This window comes from Myotis lucifugus, unplaced genomic scaffold (assembly GCF_000147115.1).
Source record: "Myotis lucifugus unplaced genomic scaffold, Myoluc2.0 scaffold_257, whole genome shotgun sequence".
NCBI classification, from domain to species: domain Eukaryota; kingdom Metazoa; phylum Chordata; class Mammalia; order Chiroptera; family Vespertilionidae; genus Myotis; species Myotis lucifugus.
The window spans coordinates 840696-860490 of NW_005871305.1; the positions used below are offsets into that span (position 1 = coordinate 840696).

At 42.1% G+C, this 19795-nt stretch overlaps 1 protein-coding gene and 1 pseudogene across 1 annotated transcript; both read right to left on the bottom strand.

Annotated features, from left to right (window-relative positions):
* Positions 1–423: 423 nt before the first annotated feature.
* Positions 424–12415, bottom strand: SRI (sorcin). The gene is made up of 8 exons (XM_006099081.3): positions 12253–12415; positions 12002–12085; positions 9918–9987; positions 5897–5940; positions 5003–5150; positions 4711–4824; positions 3669–3727; positions 424–1651 (listed from the first exon to the last, which is right to left on the bottom strand). The coding sequence occupies exons 1-8, from the start codon at positions 12307–12309 to the stop codon at positions 1625–1627; spliced, it is 603 nt and encodes a 200-aa protein (XP_006099143.3). The 5' UTR covers positions 12310–12415; the 3' UTR covers positions 424–1624.
* Positions 12416–14701: 2286 nt separating this feature from the next.
* Positions 14702–14825, bottom strand: LOC111827971 (annotated as a pseudogene).
* Between the last annotated feature and the right edge of the window lie 4970 nt (positions 14826–19795).

The following is a 19795-nucleotide window of genomic DNA, read 5'->3' on the forward strand; positions in this document are numbered from 1 at the left end:
GAAATTAGACTAAGTTTATTATTTTATCTATTAAGCTCTCTTGCAAAAAAGAGCAAACCAGCCCAGCTTTAAATTTAAGTAACAGAAACATTATTGGTATTGATTCTACCAACACACTTTTTCAGAGTCAGATTAACCCCAGGAGGTAATAGCTAATCCCTGTTCAAAGGTGTAGAAACTGAGGCTCAGAGATGACCTAAAGTGGTCAAACCACATCCACAGGAAGAGGCACAGGCAGCATTAGAATCCAGATCTTACTTAGAAGGACATGCTTTAAGGTTTTTTCTAAAAAGCCCTCTACTACAGTGTGATACCTGCTGATCAGAGAACATCTGGAAAAGTAGCAGGAAGGAAGAAAATGAGCTCACGATCCTGACTCCCAGTGGCAGGCACAGCAACATTTCGGAACACAATTTCCAGACCTTTGGTTGTGTATATTTTTTAATGTCAGTGTGAACACATGGCATATCAAAATGAAAGTATCAATATTTAAAAAATTAACATCTGATTTTAAAGGGAAAGCACACACATTATAGAAAGCTTGGAAAATACTGAAACGTATAAAGGAAGTTAAATCACCTAGAATGTTGTTAGCCAAAATAATCATAGCGCATATTTTCGTATATTCCCTTAGTTTTTTCCTGTTAATTTTCTTTTTTACATAGTCAAGCTCAGAATGTACAAGGTTTTTAAGTATGGTTAACAAAGGTCTACGTGGGTGATGACGAAGATCTTGGTGACAGACAGTATTTGCCATTCAGATTATTCAATAGGTTTTCAAGAGGCAGAAAATAATCACTCCTGTCCCCATATGTTCATATGACTATCAATCAAAACATCTGTAAGCCTTAAAGTTTCTACCAAGATGAACCCTGACATGGATTACCATGGTTTTTCTTGCATCACTGTAGGTATAAAACATTTTACAGGATAAGAATACTCCACACAGCCCTCGCTGGTTTGGCTCAGAGGTTAGAGTGTTGGCCCAAGGACTAAAAGGTTCTGGGTTCTGATTCTGGTCAAGGGCACCTACCTTGGCTGCAGGCTCGTTCCCCGGCCCTGTCGGGACACGTGTGGGAGGCAACCAATCAATATGTCTTTCTCACATTGATGTTTCTCTCTCTCTATCTCTCCCCCTCCTTCCCACTCTCTCTAAAAATCAATGCTAAAAATATCCTCGGGTGAGGAGTAACAAAACAAAACAAAAAAAGAATATGCCATACATAAAGCTTTCAATAACATGCAAGAGCCCTTCTAGGGGAGGAATGACAGCAGCTGCAGCCTGATGAAAAGGTTTTAGTCTCCTACAGTGAAAAGTATATAATGTGCCTTAAACATTCTGCACACTTAAATTCACATAAAACAGGGTTAACAAGAAAATAAGACATGACAATGGCTCAAGGAAGTTCTAAATGGTATAACAGAACTGATCTTATATTAATAAAATTCCAAAGAGTTTATTACCTAAACTGAAAACAAAAACGTCAGATGTACATAAAGTAATAAACCTTTACAACAGCTGTTAAGGAAAAGCGGTGAAGCAAGTTTACACGCGTCACTGAAGGCAAGCAAAGAGCGAGCTCCCGCTGGAATGTCGATCCCGTTCACACAGCGCCCTCTGGGTTTAAATACTCATGACACACTGGATGAACTGAAAGAGAGAAAAGTCAGCATTATAATGCAGACCTCTTAAACTTATACACTCTGACTTATGTTTAAGCAACTTACATTCGTATTCTAGTTTGAATTATGAATTTTTAAAAATCCTTTATAAAATAAAAGTAAATGACATATGGAAAGGCTCGTTTTTTTGAGGGAAGCAGTCTAATATAAAATCCAATGGGTGCCCTGGCCGGGTTGCTCAGTGGGTTGGAGTGTCGTCCCCATACACCAAAAGTTTACAGGCTTGATCCTGGTTGTACGGGAGGCAACTGGTCAATGTTTCTCTCTCTTTCTCTCTCCCTCCCCCCTCTCTAAAATTAATAAACATCCTTAGGTGAGGATTAAAAAAGAAAATCCAATGGGTTTCTCATGTCAAAGCTCACATCAGATCTTACTCCAATGTATATAGAATTATTTAAATTCCAAAGACGACCTAAGACTCAAGAAATGGGCATGGCCAAGGTTCCTACTCACAAATAGAAATAACAGTTCAGTTTACACATTCGTATCATGTGGAGACTTCCAAACTGCACAGGGTTACCCCATTACTCTAACGGAGCTCCTTTAAACAGTTTACTCCCTTCAAATCTGCTTAATCAGTCAATGGAATGGTAGCATGCGAGTGTATGTGTGCACAGAAACAGAAGCTCTGACCCTTCTGCAGTTCAGAAGCATCAGCATGTGCTGTGAAGTGCTTGCTTGCTCCGCCCACTAAACACACACTGGGCTTCTTATCAGTTTTCTTTTTCACTCTTCTAACACCAGTGAGGACTGTGCACTGCTAATTCTGCAGCATTCCTGCAAGGCCCAGCTGACCACCCCCGTTTCAGAGAAAAGGAAACTAAGGATCAAGATGTTGAGGTATCTCTTAAGTGGCCCCATCTGAGGGCAAAGGCTGTGACTTTCCACTCCACAGGCTGCCTGTCCTTCGGAAACAGTGACGGGACTGTCACCTGAGAAGTTGCACATGAAAGAGAACACATCTTTAAGCAGAAAAAAATAAACATATTTACACACAAGCCTTTTCAAAGTGTACACCTAAGTGCAGCAGCTGCTGAGCCGAATTCACGTGTATCTTTGTATTTTGTGACGGAGCAACATTTAGTTTATTCAGTTATCACAGTGACTTTATTCTAAAAATAATTTTTAAAAAAATCAATGGCTTTCAAGCAAAAAATGGTGAAGCAACTAAACCTTTCCCTTGCTTTGTTACGTATATCCAATGAATGCAATCAAAGGTGGCCCTCGGTGACCTTCACGCTGGTGACATGGCCTGATCCTACCTCATTTAGTGTGGCTGGTTAGTAAACCCTTGAGCTTGTGCCTGATGTCCTCCATGAAGGACATGGGTGTGTCACATAGTGTCTTGAGCTCTTGAAGTTCCTTCTCAGTGACTGAGAAGAAGGCAAAAGCAGATACGCTGAGCGATGCTTTTCAAGGACATTTCTGACTGAAATCTCACAATAGCCGGGTGAAGAAGTATTACTTCCTCCTCTCCCCTCACACAGGCTCGGAGCAATGCAGAAACCTGCCTGAGTGACCCAGCCAGAGCGGGACAAGCTGGGCTTTGACCCAGGCCTTTTTAATATACAGCAGTGTTCTGTGGGTAAGATGAATAATAAGTGAAATGGGTAAATTCTGAATGATAACTCCTGATCACTGAAGCCTGGATTACTCTGGCACCCTTAAAATCTGCGGTTCTCAACCTGTGGGTCTCGACCCCTTTGGGGGTTGAACGACCCTTTCACAGGGGTCGCCTGAGACCATCGGAAAACACATATATAATTACATATTGTTTTTGTGATTAATCACTATGCTTTAATTATGTTCAATTTGTAACAATGAAATTGGGGGTCACCACAACATGAGGAACTATATTAAAGGGTCGTGGCATTAGGAAGGTTGAGAACCATTGCTTAAGATGCTCCTAACAGTTAACTTTAAAGGGCATCCCATTTGGTGTGCATCTTATGCAGCTACTCAGTTCTGAATTTACTGAGACTTACATCATCATAGGGGAAATTCACAACACCTTGCTGAGAAGTATCCCGTCTTCGAAAGTTGTCTGTAAAACAAGACAGTAAATTAAAAATATATTATATGAACTCGCAATAGTTAATTATTTGGGCTTTGGGTCACACTGCAATAACATTTAGGTTGTACAACCAGCCAAAATAACCAAAGCAAAGAAGCCAATTATATGAATATGAACAAAAATAATAAACAACAAAGTAATACAATGTATAGAAGTTGGCCATCTTCTCCTTCAATGTGGAGCTGGAAGAAAACACTTTATCCCAAAGTCAGTAAAAGCTGTGCGGCTTCTGAGGCCATTACTTAATTTTGATGAAAGCACAGATTTCAAAGTTCTTAATGTCACAGATGTTGTTTAATTAGGAAATAGGTGGTGAACGTACTATGGAAAACGGGCCGTGATAAAATATTCCACCTGAGCTCTGCCCTATTGAAAAGGATTTACTTTCATTAAAAAATCTGCCCTCAAATTTTTGTTAGGATGAATAAACATTCTACAACCTGATATTAAAGAGTAAAAGGAATGGAACAAGAAAAGGTGTACAAGAGGAAGAAAAAGAATAGAGGGAATAGAAATGTATAGAGATTATTGATGTCGCATCATTTAAGAAATAGACCTGGAACAGATGACCACTATTTTAAATTACTTTCCATCAGGAGGAAATAGGAAAGAGAACTACAAATGAGTAATTCACTCTTTTCAGATATTTCACATACTAGGGAGAAATCACAGAATACTGCTCATACTTTGTCAAAAAATTAGTCTGTCATGTTTTGGAACATTTCAGTAAAATTCTGTCAGGATTTTTTTTAATGGCAGCTCATGTACAAATCTGAAAAAAAAATCTGAAAAAATAATTCTGCTAGATGAGTTGAATAGAAATGTTAAAAAGCCACTTAAGTTAGAAAAAAAAAGATTAGGACAATAAAAGTTTAGAAGCACTGAGAAATGAAATGTCATAACAATGCGTGTCTTCTTGACCTATGGTGATGACACCATCTCAAAGAACACACCTGTCAGGGCTCGCAGCTTGACACAGCAGGCGATGTAGTCATCAAAGGTGATCTTCCCATTGGTGCTGTATCGTTTTGCAATTGAATTCACGGCCTGGGGACTCAACCGAAATCCTGAAAGGAAGAAAATTCATCCAGCCAAAAGGTTAAAGGATGACAGAAAGATCATTAAAAAATAAGCACAATATTTTAAGACTGAGAGTACTACTAATACACAATACTTCTAGAATACAGAAACTGCCTTCATGCAGATTTAGAAATTTTTAAAAAAATGACCCCTCCCCATACGCACCCATTGTTGTCAGGGCCTTCTGCAATTCTTGAGGATCCACTGTGCCACTCCTGTCGCTGTCAAAGCTGGTGAAGTGCTGTCTCCAGCCATTCAGGACAGACCAGAGTTCCTTAAATTCACTGAAACCCATGGTGCCTGACAGATCTCTCTGAACTGTAGTTAAGGATTTAGAACATCTTTTTTTAGGGCAATATTTTCTAATGATTAAATCAAAGATCAAGGATAAGGAAATTCAATGTTCTTTCTGCTACAACGGTTAAAAACGTTACAGGGCCTCTGGGAAAAGAGCTGAGTCCACCTTTTCATTGTGGGAGAAAAGATAATCGATGAGATATGATTACAAGGAAATGGCATGGTCACTGTGAGCTACAAGTAAAAAGCGCTCTTGTTCCTTGTTCCTGGAACCGGTTGCACTTTCTGGATGCCCCAGGCTACGTGGCTCACCTTTCCATCCTGGGACCCTCGTGGGGCCTAACGCTCCCTTGGTAAGCCCTCCCAGATCCACGGTTTTCACTTTAGCAAGTGAGGTGGGATGGAAGGTACCGGAGGGCCAGCACTTGCTAAACTGAATCCAACAACTGTGCTGTGCAAATTCCACGGCTTGAGGGTCAGGTGCGAGTCACATAGAACAATCACTGCTGAAGCAAAAAAGCTACCCGGACACTCGGAGTTCTACACGGCTCTCCTTGGCTGCTTCCTTGAATTCTGGAACAACCAACATCTTACTAAGCTCCCTTCCTTTCTCCAATTTCCACCTTAAAAGTTAAGGACTTAAAAAAAAATTGGTCATTTCTCACTGTGTTCACAAGGTGTTAATTCTCAGAAGAATCCCTTTAGGGAGGAATTTTTTTGACAAGAAAAAATACTCCAAACAGCAATCCAGGTAAAGGATACATCCAGCATCGAAACCATAAGCCGACAAGTCTCCAGGTTAAAAGCTGTTAAATCAAGGAAAGTACATACCTATTAATACAATTTCAAAAATTCACATTACATTGATACCTTCAAATTAACTGGGAATACGATTTACATACTTTTGCTTCACAAGAAACGGGGCAGTGTTAGAGCTGAAACGAGAAGGCCATACAGTGATAACTGTTGAAGCTGAGTGATGGGTACATAGAAGTTCACTGTATAATTATCTCTATCTTGAATAGGCTTAAAGTTTTCCATAGTATAGTCTTTTAAAAATATTATGTACCTTCTTACCTTTGAAACTGTAATAGAGTGAGTTCAATTCACCATAACGAACCACAATGTACTAGTATTACACCCACCACTGTGGGTAGGAAGGTAGGGGTGCTTTGTTGCTGCTCATACTTGACTATAAATAGCTGGTTTGCTAGTTCTTTGTCTAATCATATTTTTCTCTCTTTTCCCTAAATTTAAAGTGAGGCTCTGAATGGCAGCCTCCTACCTCAAATAGCCTGACCTCTGTTCATACGCAATAAGATTATATATGGAACCAGATAAACACGATTGCGAGAATTGTGTTAAATAAGAGCGCTCTGGAGTAAGATGCAATGAGGACTTAGATGCTCCTTCCTAGTAAGAGAGACTTTGTAGAAGCAGCAGCATTTAGGCCAAACCTTGAATGACAGAAAGATGGGGGACACTTGGTGACAGCCAAGTAGAGCTAGGGGCCAGCATAAGCAAAGATGCAGGAAAGTCCGGGGCAGGCAAAGGAAGTGGGAGGAAGTAGGTACCTTTCCATGAGGCTACACTACCTTGAGTTCCTGATAAACTGTTTAGCTTTTATTTTTAGGCACCATGGAGCTACTCCAGGTTTTTAGAGGAGGAGAGTGACAAGTTAGAGTTGTTTCAGGAAAAACAGAAATCTGGTCATTTTTTGTGAGGGTTACAAAGGGAGGGAATGCGATGGGCAGTGAACAAAAGTGAACAGAAAATCCTCCATTCCAGACTCTTCTAGGGACTAGAACGCTGATGTCTAATCAGTTTGGGTGAGGAAACTCTCACTCAATATTACTTGTATTTTCCCTTCAGAAAGAGCTTTTATTACGAGTTCTATTTTACATTATTGCAAAATAATCTTCACTGTAATTGTACCTTTACTCTCCTTCTCCAGTTCATTTTACTAGCATGGCTCACACACCTTTTCTTCTAGGAGGAACCCAGTGTAACAGACCTCGCAGGAGAGCCCTGCCTCCAGCTGTTTCTCTGCGGCTCAGAGGAACAACTGCACGCAAGGCAAAAACAGAAGCTGAATGACTATCTTACAGATGAGCAACTGCCCTCATCAACTCCACCTCTAGGTATGGCTGCTTCCTATTATCAGGTTACAAAGGTGCCTGTAGGTCCTGGGCTGGAGTAGACCCCCTCGCCTCCCCTGTGCCGTTTCGGTCTGGAAGCTGGGTTTAAGAGACCCGTGAATGTGTAATTTCTGTATTACAAAACTCGGTCCGACAGCTGTCACGTAGGATGGCTCTGTGGTTCGGTACAGCCCCCACCACCAGATGAAATGAGCACATGAAGCTCATCACATGGTCCCGGTGACTCAGGAAATACCTTCTCCAGAGCTCACATGGTCCTGATGACTCAGGCAATGTCCTCTCTAAAGCCACACCCTGAAGTGTGACTTTCTCAGATGAGATTTTTACAAGGACTGCTCTCCCAGGATGAACAAGCCACTTTGTTAGTCAGATTTAAACCTACCACCCCTCCTCTACAGAGCGAGTGTAGAATAACAGCGTGCGCTGCGACAGGGCTCGCCTTGCTAAACCCTGTCATTAGACTGTCTGTTCACTAGCCTCAGCTGCTTGAAGTTAACAGGTAACAATGTGCATGTACTGCCTACATTAAAAAAAAAAATCCCCTCATCTAGAAAGTGCTCCTTTTGTGTAGGTGTAGGACCAGATTAAATGGCAGAAATGTAAAAGCTTCCTCCTTTGTGTTAATTCCCCCAACTAGGAAATATTAATAGGATACTGAAGTCACATGAAACAAAGGATGAAACCAGAAATGCAAATAGTCTAAATAGAGAGCCAACTAGTAAATGCGCCATGTCAAACAGTAAAAAAAATGCCACTACAAATCCTCAGGCGTGAATTTTTGTTTGGGAATTTTAATGCACAGTTTCCCAGGCAGTGGGGGCTTCGATTGGATGTTCTGCCTCAATGAACAACAGGCAAAGAAGTGGGCAGCTACAGCACCTCAGTCAGGACACTATCATGTACCCTGGTATCTGTCAGGGTCCAGAGCTGATCTGAAAGGAGGCGTGTAGGGGGGTTGAGAACACCCCCCACCCCCATCCGTTAAGGAGGCAGCCTCTTTGCAATGGTTCCCTATCTGCAGCTGGAGGCAGGGCTCAAAGGGCAGGACAGTGGTGTGAGTGCTAAGTCATAAGGCAGCAGAGCCAGTCTGTGAGGAACGGCGGAGGAGGGAAAAGGAGGACTCGTGGATCGAGTCAGAAGTTAGGAAGGGAATGTCTTAGCCCAAACACATTCTCTGAAGTGGAAAGAGGCAAGACCCGGGAATGTCATGCCAAATATTCGTGTTGCCAGCAGCATGCTGAGACCAGGAATGCAGCCCTGGCTCCCTGAAGACTAAGGGTGGACGACAGGACCTGCACTCAGAGCCAGGAGTGCAGGCAGGCCACTAGGGGGCCAAGCCACTCAAAGCCCCGAGTGCCACCAGGCTCAGGACAAAGTAAGCTCTTGGCAGATAGTAGATGCTAGCTGTTGTGAACGAGAAAGGGACCATCATCAGCTATCGGGAGCCACATGGCAGGCCCGGCACACTCAGTGACCGAAAGTAACCGCACAGGATGGTCTGGTCATAAATTCCTACCTGGGCAAGCCACGGGGGGTAGTCCCGTCCCAGGCCTGTATCTTCCTTAGCAAAGGTCAATCTTTACACTAAGTGAGCCCAGTCCACTGTGATGCATCTAGGACAGTGATGGCGAACCTATGACACGCGTGTCAGAGGTGACACGCGAACTCATTTTTTTGGTTGATTTTTCTTTGTTAAATGGCATTTAAGTATATAAAATAAATATCAAAAATATAAGTCTTTGTTTTACTATGGTTGCAAAGATCAAAAAATTTCTATATGTGACATGGCACCAGAGTTAAGTTAGGGTTTTTCAAAATGCTGGCACGCCACGCTCAAAAGGTTCGCCATCACTGATCTAGGATAACATGCCTTTGAAATGTCAGAGTAATTTTCTTTCCCCAGCCCTGGAAGGCTCAGCCTCAGGTACCAGAGCACCCCTCATTGTTACCTAACTCCCCACATACCAGCTCTAGGTGCTCTGAATGTTCATTATTAACTATCCTGTACTCACCAATGTAAAACCATGTGCTCCTCCATGTTGCCTTTTACCCAACCCTAGAGATTTCCCCACTTTGCTTTCTCCCGCCTCCTTAATCTACCACCAATGGATTTCATGTACCTTTCTTACATTTGCTCCCTTGATTCAAAATACATAAGAGGAACTGCAAAACTGCCATTCTCTGGAGCATTTTCTCAATTTGTTGAGATTTTGCTTCCGGCATGTCCTCAGCATTTTGGCTTAAATAAACTCTTATGAAACTTTTCTATAGGCGGGACATTCTCCTGTCATTAAAGACACCTAAGCTGGATGGTTTCACTTCAGCACTTTAACTCACCCCTGTGAGGCCACGTAAACTGTTTCTGCTTCGCATGGTTCCTGCGAACCCAAATATGAGAACCCAAACCTAAGGAACCCACTAAATTGGCAGGTAGTGTGGAATGATTTATTAAGAACTGCATTCAGATTCACACTTGGAAATAAGAAACTGAATTTCACTTTTGAAATTCTAAATTGTTGCTGGATCGGGAAAGCTCACTTTCCTTGAAGGCTGTCATCATAAGCGACAGCTAAAATAGGAACCGCAAGAGCACGTCTAGAGAAACTCTGGGACTGGCAACTTACGTTTGTATCCTCCGGCGATGCCCGACTCTGTCAGGCATTTCTGCAATTCATCAGCATCTATTTGTCCATCCTTTTGAAAACAAAAATAGGAAGAGAAATCACCATAGTCATCTGTACCATCCAGTTCTCTGTTTACTTTCAGTATTCAATGTAGCAATAATAACCAAGAAAATAAGTATTATCATACACGAAATTTTTTAAAAGAAATACATTTCAAAAATAGGCATTCTTTTCTTCATCCTACTTCCAAAAATAATTGTATGATGAAATAAAGGCAACTCTTCCACCAATGGATAATTAGGGCCATAACAACAAAAAAAATGCATTTCTTAATATCACTTTCAGACTCTATTTTAAATAATTATTACACAAGAATTAACACAGTCAGGAAGCTGCTAACACCTATACTTTATTATTACCAATATTACCAATATCTTTTCATCATTTCCTCTAAATTCCTGAATTAGATTTGGCATAACACTCTCAAGTGTAAGGTTCCCCTCTTAATAAAACACCGGGTGAATTCTGTTTCTTCCATTGATACTTGATATTTTCAAATGAATGAATACAACGAGTTTCTGACTTGTACTTCCCTTGTCTCTCTCTGAGCTAGGAAAGTGCCAGAGTTAAGCATTTTAAAATAAAATAATCTATGTAGTTGCTTAAATTCTTATTCTAGCTTTTTTGGGGGAGGGGAAAGCAGGGCACACAGCTGACATCAACAAATGAAAGGCATGGTTCAGAGAGAGAACTTCCTGTTCACTTTGCTTATAGTGTGGTGAATGGTGTCTTCAGATCATAACTATATATATCTGGGAGAAACAGGCTCCCCGGGCCTATTCATGGGCTGGCCTAGGCCTGAGCCAGGTATATATTATTTTTAGGGATTTAAAAATAAAACACCTAATTCCTCAAGTGCATATAAGTTCTAAGTGGGGAGCAGGGTCAACAATTGGAAAGGCCAGGGATATGCTGATACAGGCCAGGCTGTGAAAGCTAAGCAGGTGGGGTCACTTACAGGGCTGGAGGCACAGGCCATCTAAGAATGTGAGTCTTGAGCTTTGCTGTGTCTTGTGGTTTCAAAGATACAGATCATTAACAGATTAAGGAGATACTTCAAGGGAAGCTCTTTCAGTTTTAGACTCAATTTTCCACTCAGTTTCTCAAACTGAATTTCTTAGAGTGCTGTTCTAAAACCTGGTCTTGGGCTTTTATCCCACACTTTCTACGGCATTCCCACATGAAGATTGCGTTACTTCTAGCTTTTGATCAAAACAAAGCTAAGTTGAATTTATATGAGCAAATGCCTCGGGACATATCTGGGTTACACCTACAGCATATTGACCATACACAGTGACCTCCTGAGCCCGGGAAGTGACCTCCCTCAATGCCCACCACCCCCTGTCACACCACTCAGAATTCAGAGAAGTGAAAGCTCCAGGGTAAACAGGCCACAGCTCCTAATAAGGACATAGAAGGCTGACCTAGTAACAGCACCTCCCTCAAAGTGAAACTAAACTGTTCACAAGATTAACTTCCTGATAGTAAGGAGAGTAGTACCTTTCTTATTTTGAAGCTGGTGGTTTTTACCATAAATACCTATTTCCTAAAGGGGGTAACTGGTTAACAATCAAGCTCAACCCAAAGAAAGTATCCATTAGAATCTGGCTGTAGAAGTCTACTAGTACATCATGCCTTTAAGTTGTACAAACAGGGGTTTATGGTCACCAGATTGGCAGTTTCTTCTCTGGAAGCCACTGTGGACCCTGACAACTCAGGTGTAAAGACATCTTTCTACCTCACAGATCTCCTAAGGGTATTAATAATCCCCTCTTGTGTTCAATCGGACCCTAATTCAATCACAAGTTTAGTTTTGAAGTGAACTAAGGTCAACACAGGAACACTTTGTCCTAATTTGTTCTGAATATTCGGAAATAAGTAACTAAGCATTTCCCCCTCTTTTTTTCTTCGGCAGAAGCAAAGGGATTCTTTTCCAGAGGAAAGGTGGTTTTACTGGCCCCTACAACAAAGACTAAGACAAATGTAGAGTCTGATGATTCTTAATATTAAAGGGAAAAGCTAACCTGTCCAGCTACTGCTGCAAAGTAACCATACAGCGGATCCTGTGTCTGTCCGGGAAACGTTGGCCCTCCCGGGGCCCCTCCATACTGTAAAACAGAAAACACAAATTCAGTATCATTTATTCCACTGAACCAAGTCTCATTCCTTCCCCACTGGGCGCCTTTGTGCAAAGCCAAGCGATGGCCCGCCCTCCCCATCCTTTACCTCCCCACCTCAAGTTCCTCTTCTATAAAACGGAGATTAAGAATATTACCTGCCTCATGTTCTGTTTCTTGATCTGGGTGATATTTATTTGGGTGTGTCTACACATTCTTTTTGTGATAATTCACTGAGCTGTGCGTTTTTTTTTTTTCTCTACCCACTTCCTTCCATGCTCGCTCCAGTAGGATTTACAAACTGGAGGCTTGGACCAAAACGAATTGTCCTGACCTGACATCGTCGTAGGCGAAGCAACTGAAATCCCCCTTTTAACTTCAGGTCACTGAAGTCAATGCAACCTAGGCAAGCAATTTAAAAGCAAACTTAAATTTGTTTTTATAGCGTGTGATGGCATTTTCAAAGCGTCTGGGGACAGGTGTAGCCAGGAAGGGGTAAGGTGTGTCTGGGTCGGGCGATTTGCCCGGGAGGGAACACTCCGTCTTGGAAACAGTTCCCAGGACAACGCGCATCCCGGACGCGGGGCGAGGGGGCCCTCCTCCAGGGGGCCTTTGACTCGGGCGATCTTTCCTGACCAGTTTTCCCCACTTTCTTTTAAAGGAAGAAGCAGGTCTCTGGTCCATTCTAGGTTAAAATGGCTGTAGCTCTTAGGGAAAACACAGAGGGAGGGGGAGGAAGCCAACACCCCATCTGCACAAGTTCACGCCCCGTATCAGAGAGTCCCAGGGTGGGCTTCTGGGGTCGCGATCCACCCGCGCCGTGGCCCCGCGCAGCCGCCCGCGGGGAGACGGAGGGGACAGAGAGGAGGAGGGAGCCAGAGAAACAGGCCGAAAGGGCCGGGCGAGGCAGCGGGCAGGGAGAAGCCGGGGCGGGAGGCGCCGGGAGCCGCCCCAGCCAAGTCGCCAAGTGTGGTCTCTGGCGTCCCCGGTGCCCAAGGGTCGCGCGGGCTGCACTTACCCCACCCGGTAGTACCCGCCGCCGGCGCGGGGTGCCCGGGATGCCCGGGGGTGCCCAGGGTGCCCAGGATAAGCCATGGTGCAGACTGCGCGCCGCCGCCCCGCGCGCTGCCCGTCACGCCGGCCCGCCCGGATCGCACCACGCGGCGGGGGGACGCGCCCTGGAAGCCGCCGCGCGCACGGATCCGCCGCGGCCTCGGCCCCCCGCCCGCCCCGCCCGCCCCGGACTTTCAGTGTCAGATGCCCAGGCCGCGCGTCATCAGAGGTCCGGTAAGTGACTTCAGACCCGCCAAGTAATTCACACCCGGCACCTTCCTTCCTGCGGCACCAATGGTACATTCCAACATCAATACAGGGCCCCGGGAATTCTTTTTTCCTTCCGATTTGGCTGCTTTCTGACTTTTTAAAAAATTTCAACAACTGTATTGGAAGGGCGGGCCGGCTCTAAGCAGAGTGCGGCCTCGCGGGGAGGCGCTGAATACATTCGGGCAGCTCTTAGGAGCTTGTGGGTAAGGAGGAAAGGTCAAAATATGAAAGCGCCCTTGCAAAAACAGGGATAAACTTCAGGAACTGGGTGCAGGGGAGCGTTTGGCGTGCGGTGCACATTTCACTGATGAAAAACCCTCGGCGTGTTTCCTTGCCAGGGGACGTTGTCACCTGGGGTTAAGCCTGGGGAGGACCTAGGGCAGGTGCTGGGCGGGGCAGCCAGACCCAGATCTTCCATAGAAAATGAGTTTGAATTAGTGTCTGGATGAATCAGGCAAAATAAACCCTCTCTCCAAAATGACTCAGCTACTATTTATACAAGAAAAGTTTTAGAGCAAGCGAAGAGTGTGCTGGGAAAAATATTCAGGAAGGTGCGAGATTGGAACTTCTCTTAGGTGATTCAGAAAATGGTTTTCTTTACTTCACATGTTTTTTCTTTTTCACCCAGTTGAGCAGTCTGAAGTTTGGTTGAATGTTTTTGGCAGAATGTTTTTCTGTGGTTTTTTATTTTTTATTTTTTTTTACGTTTTTGAAATGCATTCATGAGCAAGATTCACAGTATTTGCTGTGGAGGTTGCACAGAAAAATGGAGAGTCACCAACATTGAACAACTGTGAACCTCTGGGGAGTGGGGTTCTGTGCTTGTTCACCCCTGTGGACAGGGTTCCTCCATGCCCAGTTCCTGGGCGGTTTTTCACTAGGGTCCTTGTTTTCCTCTTCTGTTGAAATTCCCTCCAACCCTCTTTTTGGATACCCAAACTCCAACAATGAAAGTCCTGAATTATGAGAAAAAAATTCTAATAGTCCCTGTTCTCTCATATCAAATAAACTATAGTATTACCTGTTTGTGTTTGATTCAGAAAGTAGATTACTGTTTTCAAATGCCATAGCAAACACTGAGGTAGATTAGGCATTTTATGAGTCCGTTGGCCTCAGTGAGGTTTTCCCCCCCTACTTTTGTGTGTGTGTGTGTGTGTGTGTGTGTGTGGTAAGAACACTTAACATGACATCTACCCTCTTAACAAAATTTTAATTGTATAGCAGAATATTGTTAACTACATGCACCAATTCTTTAGGACCCTTTCATTTATTTAGTTAGTTGAGTATCCATAGAGACTGTCAAAAATTGCCAATGTTGTCACTGCGGTGTTTTGGAAAAAGTTTTCAATTAGTAATAATTGCACCTCAGATAAACCCCACTGGCTATGATACTGCCACTGCCAAAGCTAGAACCTTTTATCTTGCATGACTGAAACTCTATACCCATTGAACAACTCATTGTTCCACACCCACTTATTGCACATTTCTAACTCCAGCCCCTTTCTACTTTCTACTTTAATTATATAATAGGAATCTCCTTTCTCATATAATTGGAATCATGCAGTATTTGTCCTTTTATGATTAGCTTATTTCACTTAGCATAGCATCCTTGAAGTTTATCCATGTTGTAGCATATGACAGGTTTTTCTTTTTTTTTAAGGCTGGATCCATTGTGGAATTACTGGAACATACGATAGTTTTACTTTCAATTTTTGAGGAACTTCCATATTGTATGGTATAGTGGCTGCACCATTCCACATTCCCACCATTTTTAAAATCAGTCTATTAGTTTTACTTCTGTTGAGTTGCAGGTGTTCCTTATAAATTTGGGAGACTAACTCCTTATCAGATATGTGTTTTGCAAATATTTTTCCCCATTCCATGGGTTGCCTTTTCATTGTTTCCTTTGCTGTGCAGAAACTTTTGAATTTGATGTAGTCTCACTTGTTTATTTTTATTTTGTTCCCTGCGCTTTAGGTGTCATAGCCATGAAGCCACTGCCAAGGCCAATGTCATGAAGCTTTCCCCCTATGTTTTCTTCTGGGAGTTTTACAGTTGTAGGCCTTACATTTATGTGTCTAAAACATTTTGAGCTGATTTATGCATATGGTGTAAAATAAGGGTATAATTTCATTCTTTTGCATATGGTTATCTAGTTTTCCCAGCACCATTTGTTGAAGAGACAATCCTTTTTTCCATTGTGTATTTTTGCCACTCCTGTCAAAGATCAGTTGACAGTATATGTGTGAATGTACTCCTCTGTTCTTTATTCTGTTCCTTGGCCTCTGTTTTGATGTCTGTTTCTTCAGAAAGAGGTAACTAAAAGTAGTTATAAGGAATAGATGGATGGTGAGGGCTAAACTCAAAGTTGAATATAAACTCTTGTAAGGCTCAAGTTCAAAAGAAGGATATAGAATATAAAATATCTATATGTAATGCAGAATTAGCTTTGTGGATAAGCAACTATGCTAATTGTCATTTCAGTTGACTTTAGACTTCTTTCTACTGCCCCATTGCTAAAGAATTTATTTACTGGGGTGCTGCAAATGAAAATTTTACAATTGTTGATAGCAAATTGGTAAGCTGTTGCTGCTACTTCAGTTTATGGGGAAAAAAAACACCCTGTAGTAACTAATAATACCAACAACAGACAGATTTAATATGTACTAGATCCTCTTCTAAGCACTTTACATATTTGCTTAGTTCTCATAAAGTCACCTGAGATAGATGCTATTATCATTCTTGGTTGAAGAGCTGAGAGAGCTTGCCCAAGTGGAAGCAACACGGAGCTGAACTATGTGAAATCAACACGGAGCTGAACTATGCTGCCAGACTGTCTGGGGCTGGAGTCTGTGCTCTACACCTGCCGGCAGTAAACTTTGTACAGGGCCGAGCAGTAAATACATCACTTTGTGGGCCTTATGGCCTCTGAAGCGACTACTGAATTCAGCCATTGTGGCATCCATAGATAATATACAAACGAATGGGTGTGGCTGTATTCCAACAACAACTTTGTATAAGGACACCAAAATTTGAATTTCATATAGTTTTCATATGTCATGAAACGTTAGTCTTTATTTTTTTTCTACTATTCAAATATGTAGTATTTTCCTTAGCCCTCTGGTACAAAACAGGAAGTGGGCCAGATTTGGCCCTTGGGTAGTAGTTAGCCAACCACTGCTAAAAAGCCCTCCAGGATTCTGGTTTTAAGATAAAGCTTGTGGGTAGCAGAGGCTGACTCACCCTGAGGAATGATGACTTCCCTGGGATAGGCTCCTGTGTGCAGAATGGCTTCTTCAGAGAAGACCACAAGAACACTGTGAAACCTGGGCCTGTTGCCTCACCCCATGCAGTAACAATAGCCAGAGGGCAGGCACAATGACAAAGCTGACCCAAAGCCAGCTTTTAAACGTTTATCCAGGTGACATGGATATCTCTATTCATGGGCTCAGTATTCATTTCAGGAAAAAATACTCACTAAGAACTCGACAAGAGATGAATTTACTTTTATGGTTTGGATATTCCAATGGACATGAATGGACAAGGTGGAGAGTGAGAGAAAGAAGCCACTTTACTAAGTTCTGGGCGTGTGCCAAGTACTGTACTAGAGATTTCCTTATGGTATTGCACTAAAAGAACATCACCTTCCAAAGGAGATGTGGTTACCCACATTTTATAGATGAGGAAATTGAGGCTTAAGTAACTTTCTGCAAGTTACACACCAGGTCTTTGACCCTTGACCTACCTAACTCTGAAGCAGGGGTGTTTTAAAATATAAGCAAACTATAAAGCTATGAAGCCAAGTTCTTATTTTTTTATCATTGTACTGCTTTCTCAGGAATTAGGGCAAAAGAGAGGCTGCAGAAAAAAAAATGCTAGAGATAGAAAAACTCTCCCAAGCTCATAAGTATCAGCCATCATCAAAGAGTGACACTCATGTTCTTCATTCTCAAGTATAGCCTAGAGGAAGAGTCCACTCCTCATGCCTATTTTAATTTTGAACCAAATAAAAAACCCCATGGAATAAGAACTCATTTTTATCCTTATACCTTCATATCCCAGAATCTGAGGTATGGACACTGCAATCCTCAAGTCGTTTAAAGAAACTCAGCGACAGAACACTCAAGCGGTACACGCTAGTTAAAAATAGGGATTCCTGACTGGCATGGACATTCTGGGGAGCCAGAATACTCTTTTATGTGTCCTAACGATTTACTAAATCATAGCAAACAACTGCAAGGGTTACGCAGCCATGCCACCATGATTGAGGGTCGTGGCAGCAGCGTGGGTGAGGGCAAGAGCTGTAGGTTTATAGCTAGGGTGTGGATCATAGTCATTTTGGGAAATCATTGGGACCACAGAAGCCATTCTGACTGTCTTCCCCAATCAGGTTGTTTTATGAAGAAGATGAGGGAACTGAGCCTGGGAGAAGGCAAATGATTGGCTCAAGCGGGCCTAGCCTGCTGTAAATATTTCACTCTTTCTGTTAAAGTTGGTGGCATCATTTGACTATGCCTCTCAGCCAGGCTCTCGTTCTTTTGTGATATACCCTCCCCAATCCATCCATATGTTTTCAAGAAAAAAGGCAGTGTGACACTCTCTTTGTCCCTGGAAGGAAGTTAATATAAAATACTATGTGTAGTAGTATCCATGCTGAACTTCCTTGCTCAGAGAAGTGGTGGAAGAAGTAGTCTAGCTACTGTAAGTAACTACAGTTGTTTCACCATTTCCTGCAGGTGAATTAATCCCAGGTCTAACATCTCTGGTAGAAATGTGTAATAACATTTACCAGATTGAAGTCTCAACTTTTTTTTTTTAAACTCTAATGTGTATGTTACGCTAGTCTAATTGCGTGTAAAGTGTTTAACTGGTTCCTGTTGATAATAATAAATCATGAGCCACAGCTGTCCAATAGAACTTTCTGCCATACTGGAAATATTCCATATCTGTGTCATCTAAAACAGTAGTCACTAATTACATGTCTGTAGAGCACCTGAGGTGAGGAACTAAATTTTTAATAGAAATTTAAATAGCCACATGGCTACTGAATAGGTTCCTTCTGACCCATTCCTTCCCTTAGTGAAGCTTTTAGCTAGATGGATGATCAAGAGTAACCCGGAAGCAGATTTTGGAGAATATATGTGTGTGTGTGTGTATGTACATGGGAGTATATTATATTTGTAGTCAATATATTAGAGAAATGGTTTGTCAATGGAAGAATCAATTTAACTATCTCCATCTAAAACATATTACCAGAAGAGCTATAGATATTTTATCTTCAATTACATTACATGCTTTAGAATTACTGTTCTATGAAACAATTTGTATCCATTTTATTAAAATGGATGGATAACTTTAAATTAGATCAAACTTTCTCAGAGAAAAAGGAAATACAGAGGAAGCTTTTCTCTTGGCAAATGAAAGAAATTTGGGGGCACCTAATTCTTTAGGAAGCTGAAGCTATATAGAGAGCTTAATATTCTATGCGTCTATACTAATAGTTTCTTTATTTTTATATTGAATTTACTGGGTGACATTGGCTAATAAAATTACATAGACTTCAGGAATATAATTCTGTAATATCTCATCTATATGTTGTATTGTGTGTTTACGACCCCAAGTCAAGTCTCCTTCTATCACCATTTATCCCTCCTTTACCCTCCTCTACCCCCTCATCCTCGTTCCCTCTGGCAATCACCATACTGTTGTCTCTGTCCACGAGTCTTTCTTTTTTTTCTTTGCTTAATCCCTTCTCACTGAGCCCCCAATCCCCTCCCCTCTGACAGCCATCAGTCTGTTCTCTGTACCCTTGAGTCTTTCTCCACTTTGTTTATTTTGCTCATTAGATTCCACATATAAGTGAAATCATATGGTACTAGCAGAATGGCTATCATCAATAAATCCACAAACAACAACTGTTGGTGAGGATGTGGAGAAAAGGAACCCTCGTGCACTGTTGGTAGGAATGCAGATTGGTGCAGCCACTGTGGAAAGCAGCATGAAGTTTCCTCAAAAAATTAAAAATGAAACTGCCTATGACCCAGCAAGCCTACTTCTGGGAGTATATCAAAAGAAATCCGAAACACTAATTTGAAAGAATATATGCACCCCTATTTTCATTGCAGTGTTGTCTACAGTAGCCAAGATTTAGAAGCAGCCCAAGTGCCCATTAGTGGGTGAGTGGATAAAATAGCTGTGGTACATTTACCCAATGGAATACTACTCAGCCACAAGAAAAGGAGGAAAGTTTACCTTTTGCGACAGCAGGTTGGACCTGGAGAGTATTATGCTAAGTGAAATAAGCCAGTCAAAGATATACTAATAGTTTCAATAACCCAATCGTCATTTCTGTATACTTTTTCAAATCTCAATATTAAG

Coding starts and splice junctions, on each gene's coding strand:
- SRI (XM_006099081.3), bottom strand. CDS start 12,309: ATGTGTAGACACACCCAAATAAATATCACCCAGATCAAGAAACAGAAC. Junction 4,825..5,002: donor GAAGGCCCTGACAACAATGG/GTGCGTATGGGG, acceptor TCTTCCTTTCAG/GATTTCGGTTGAGTCCCCAG. Junction 1,652..3,668: donor TGAATTTCCCCTATGATGAT/GTAAGTCTCAGT, acceptor TCTCTCTTTCAG/TTCATCCAGTGTGTCATGAG.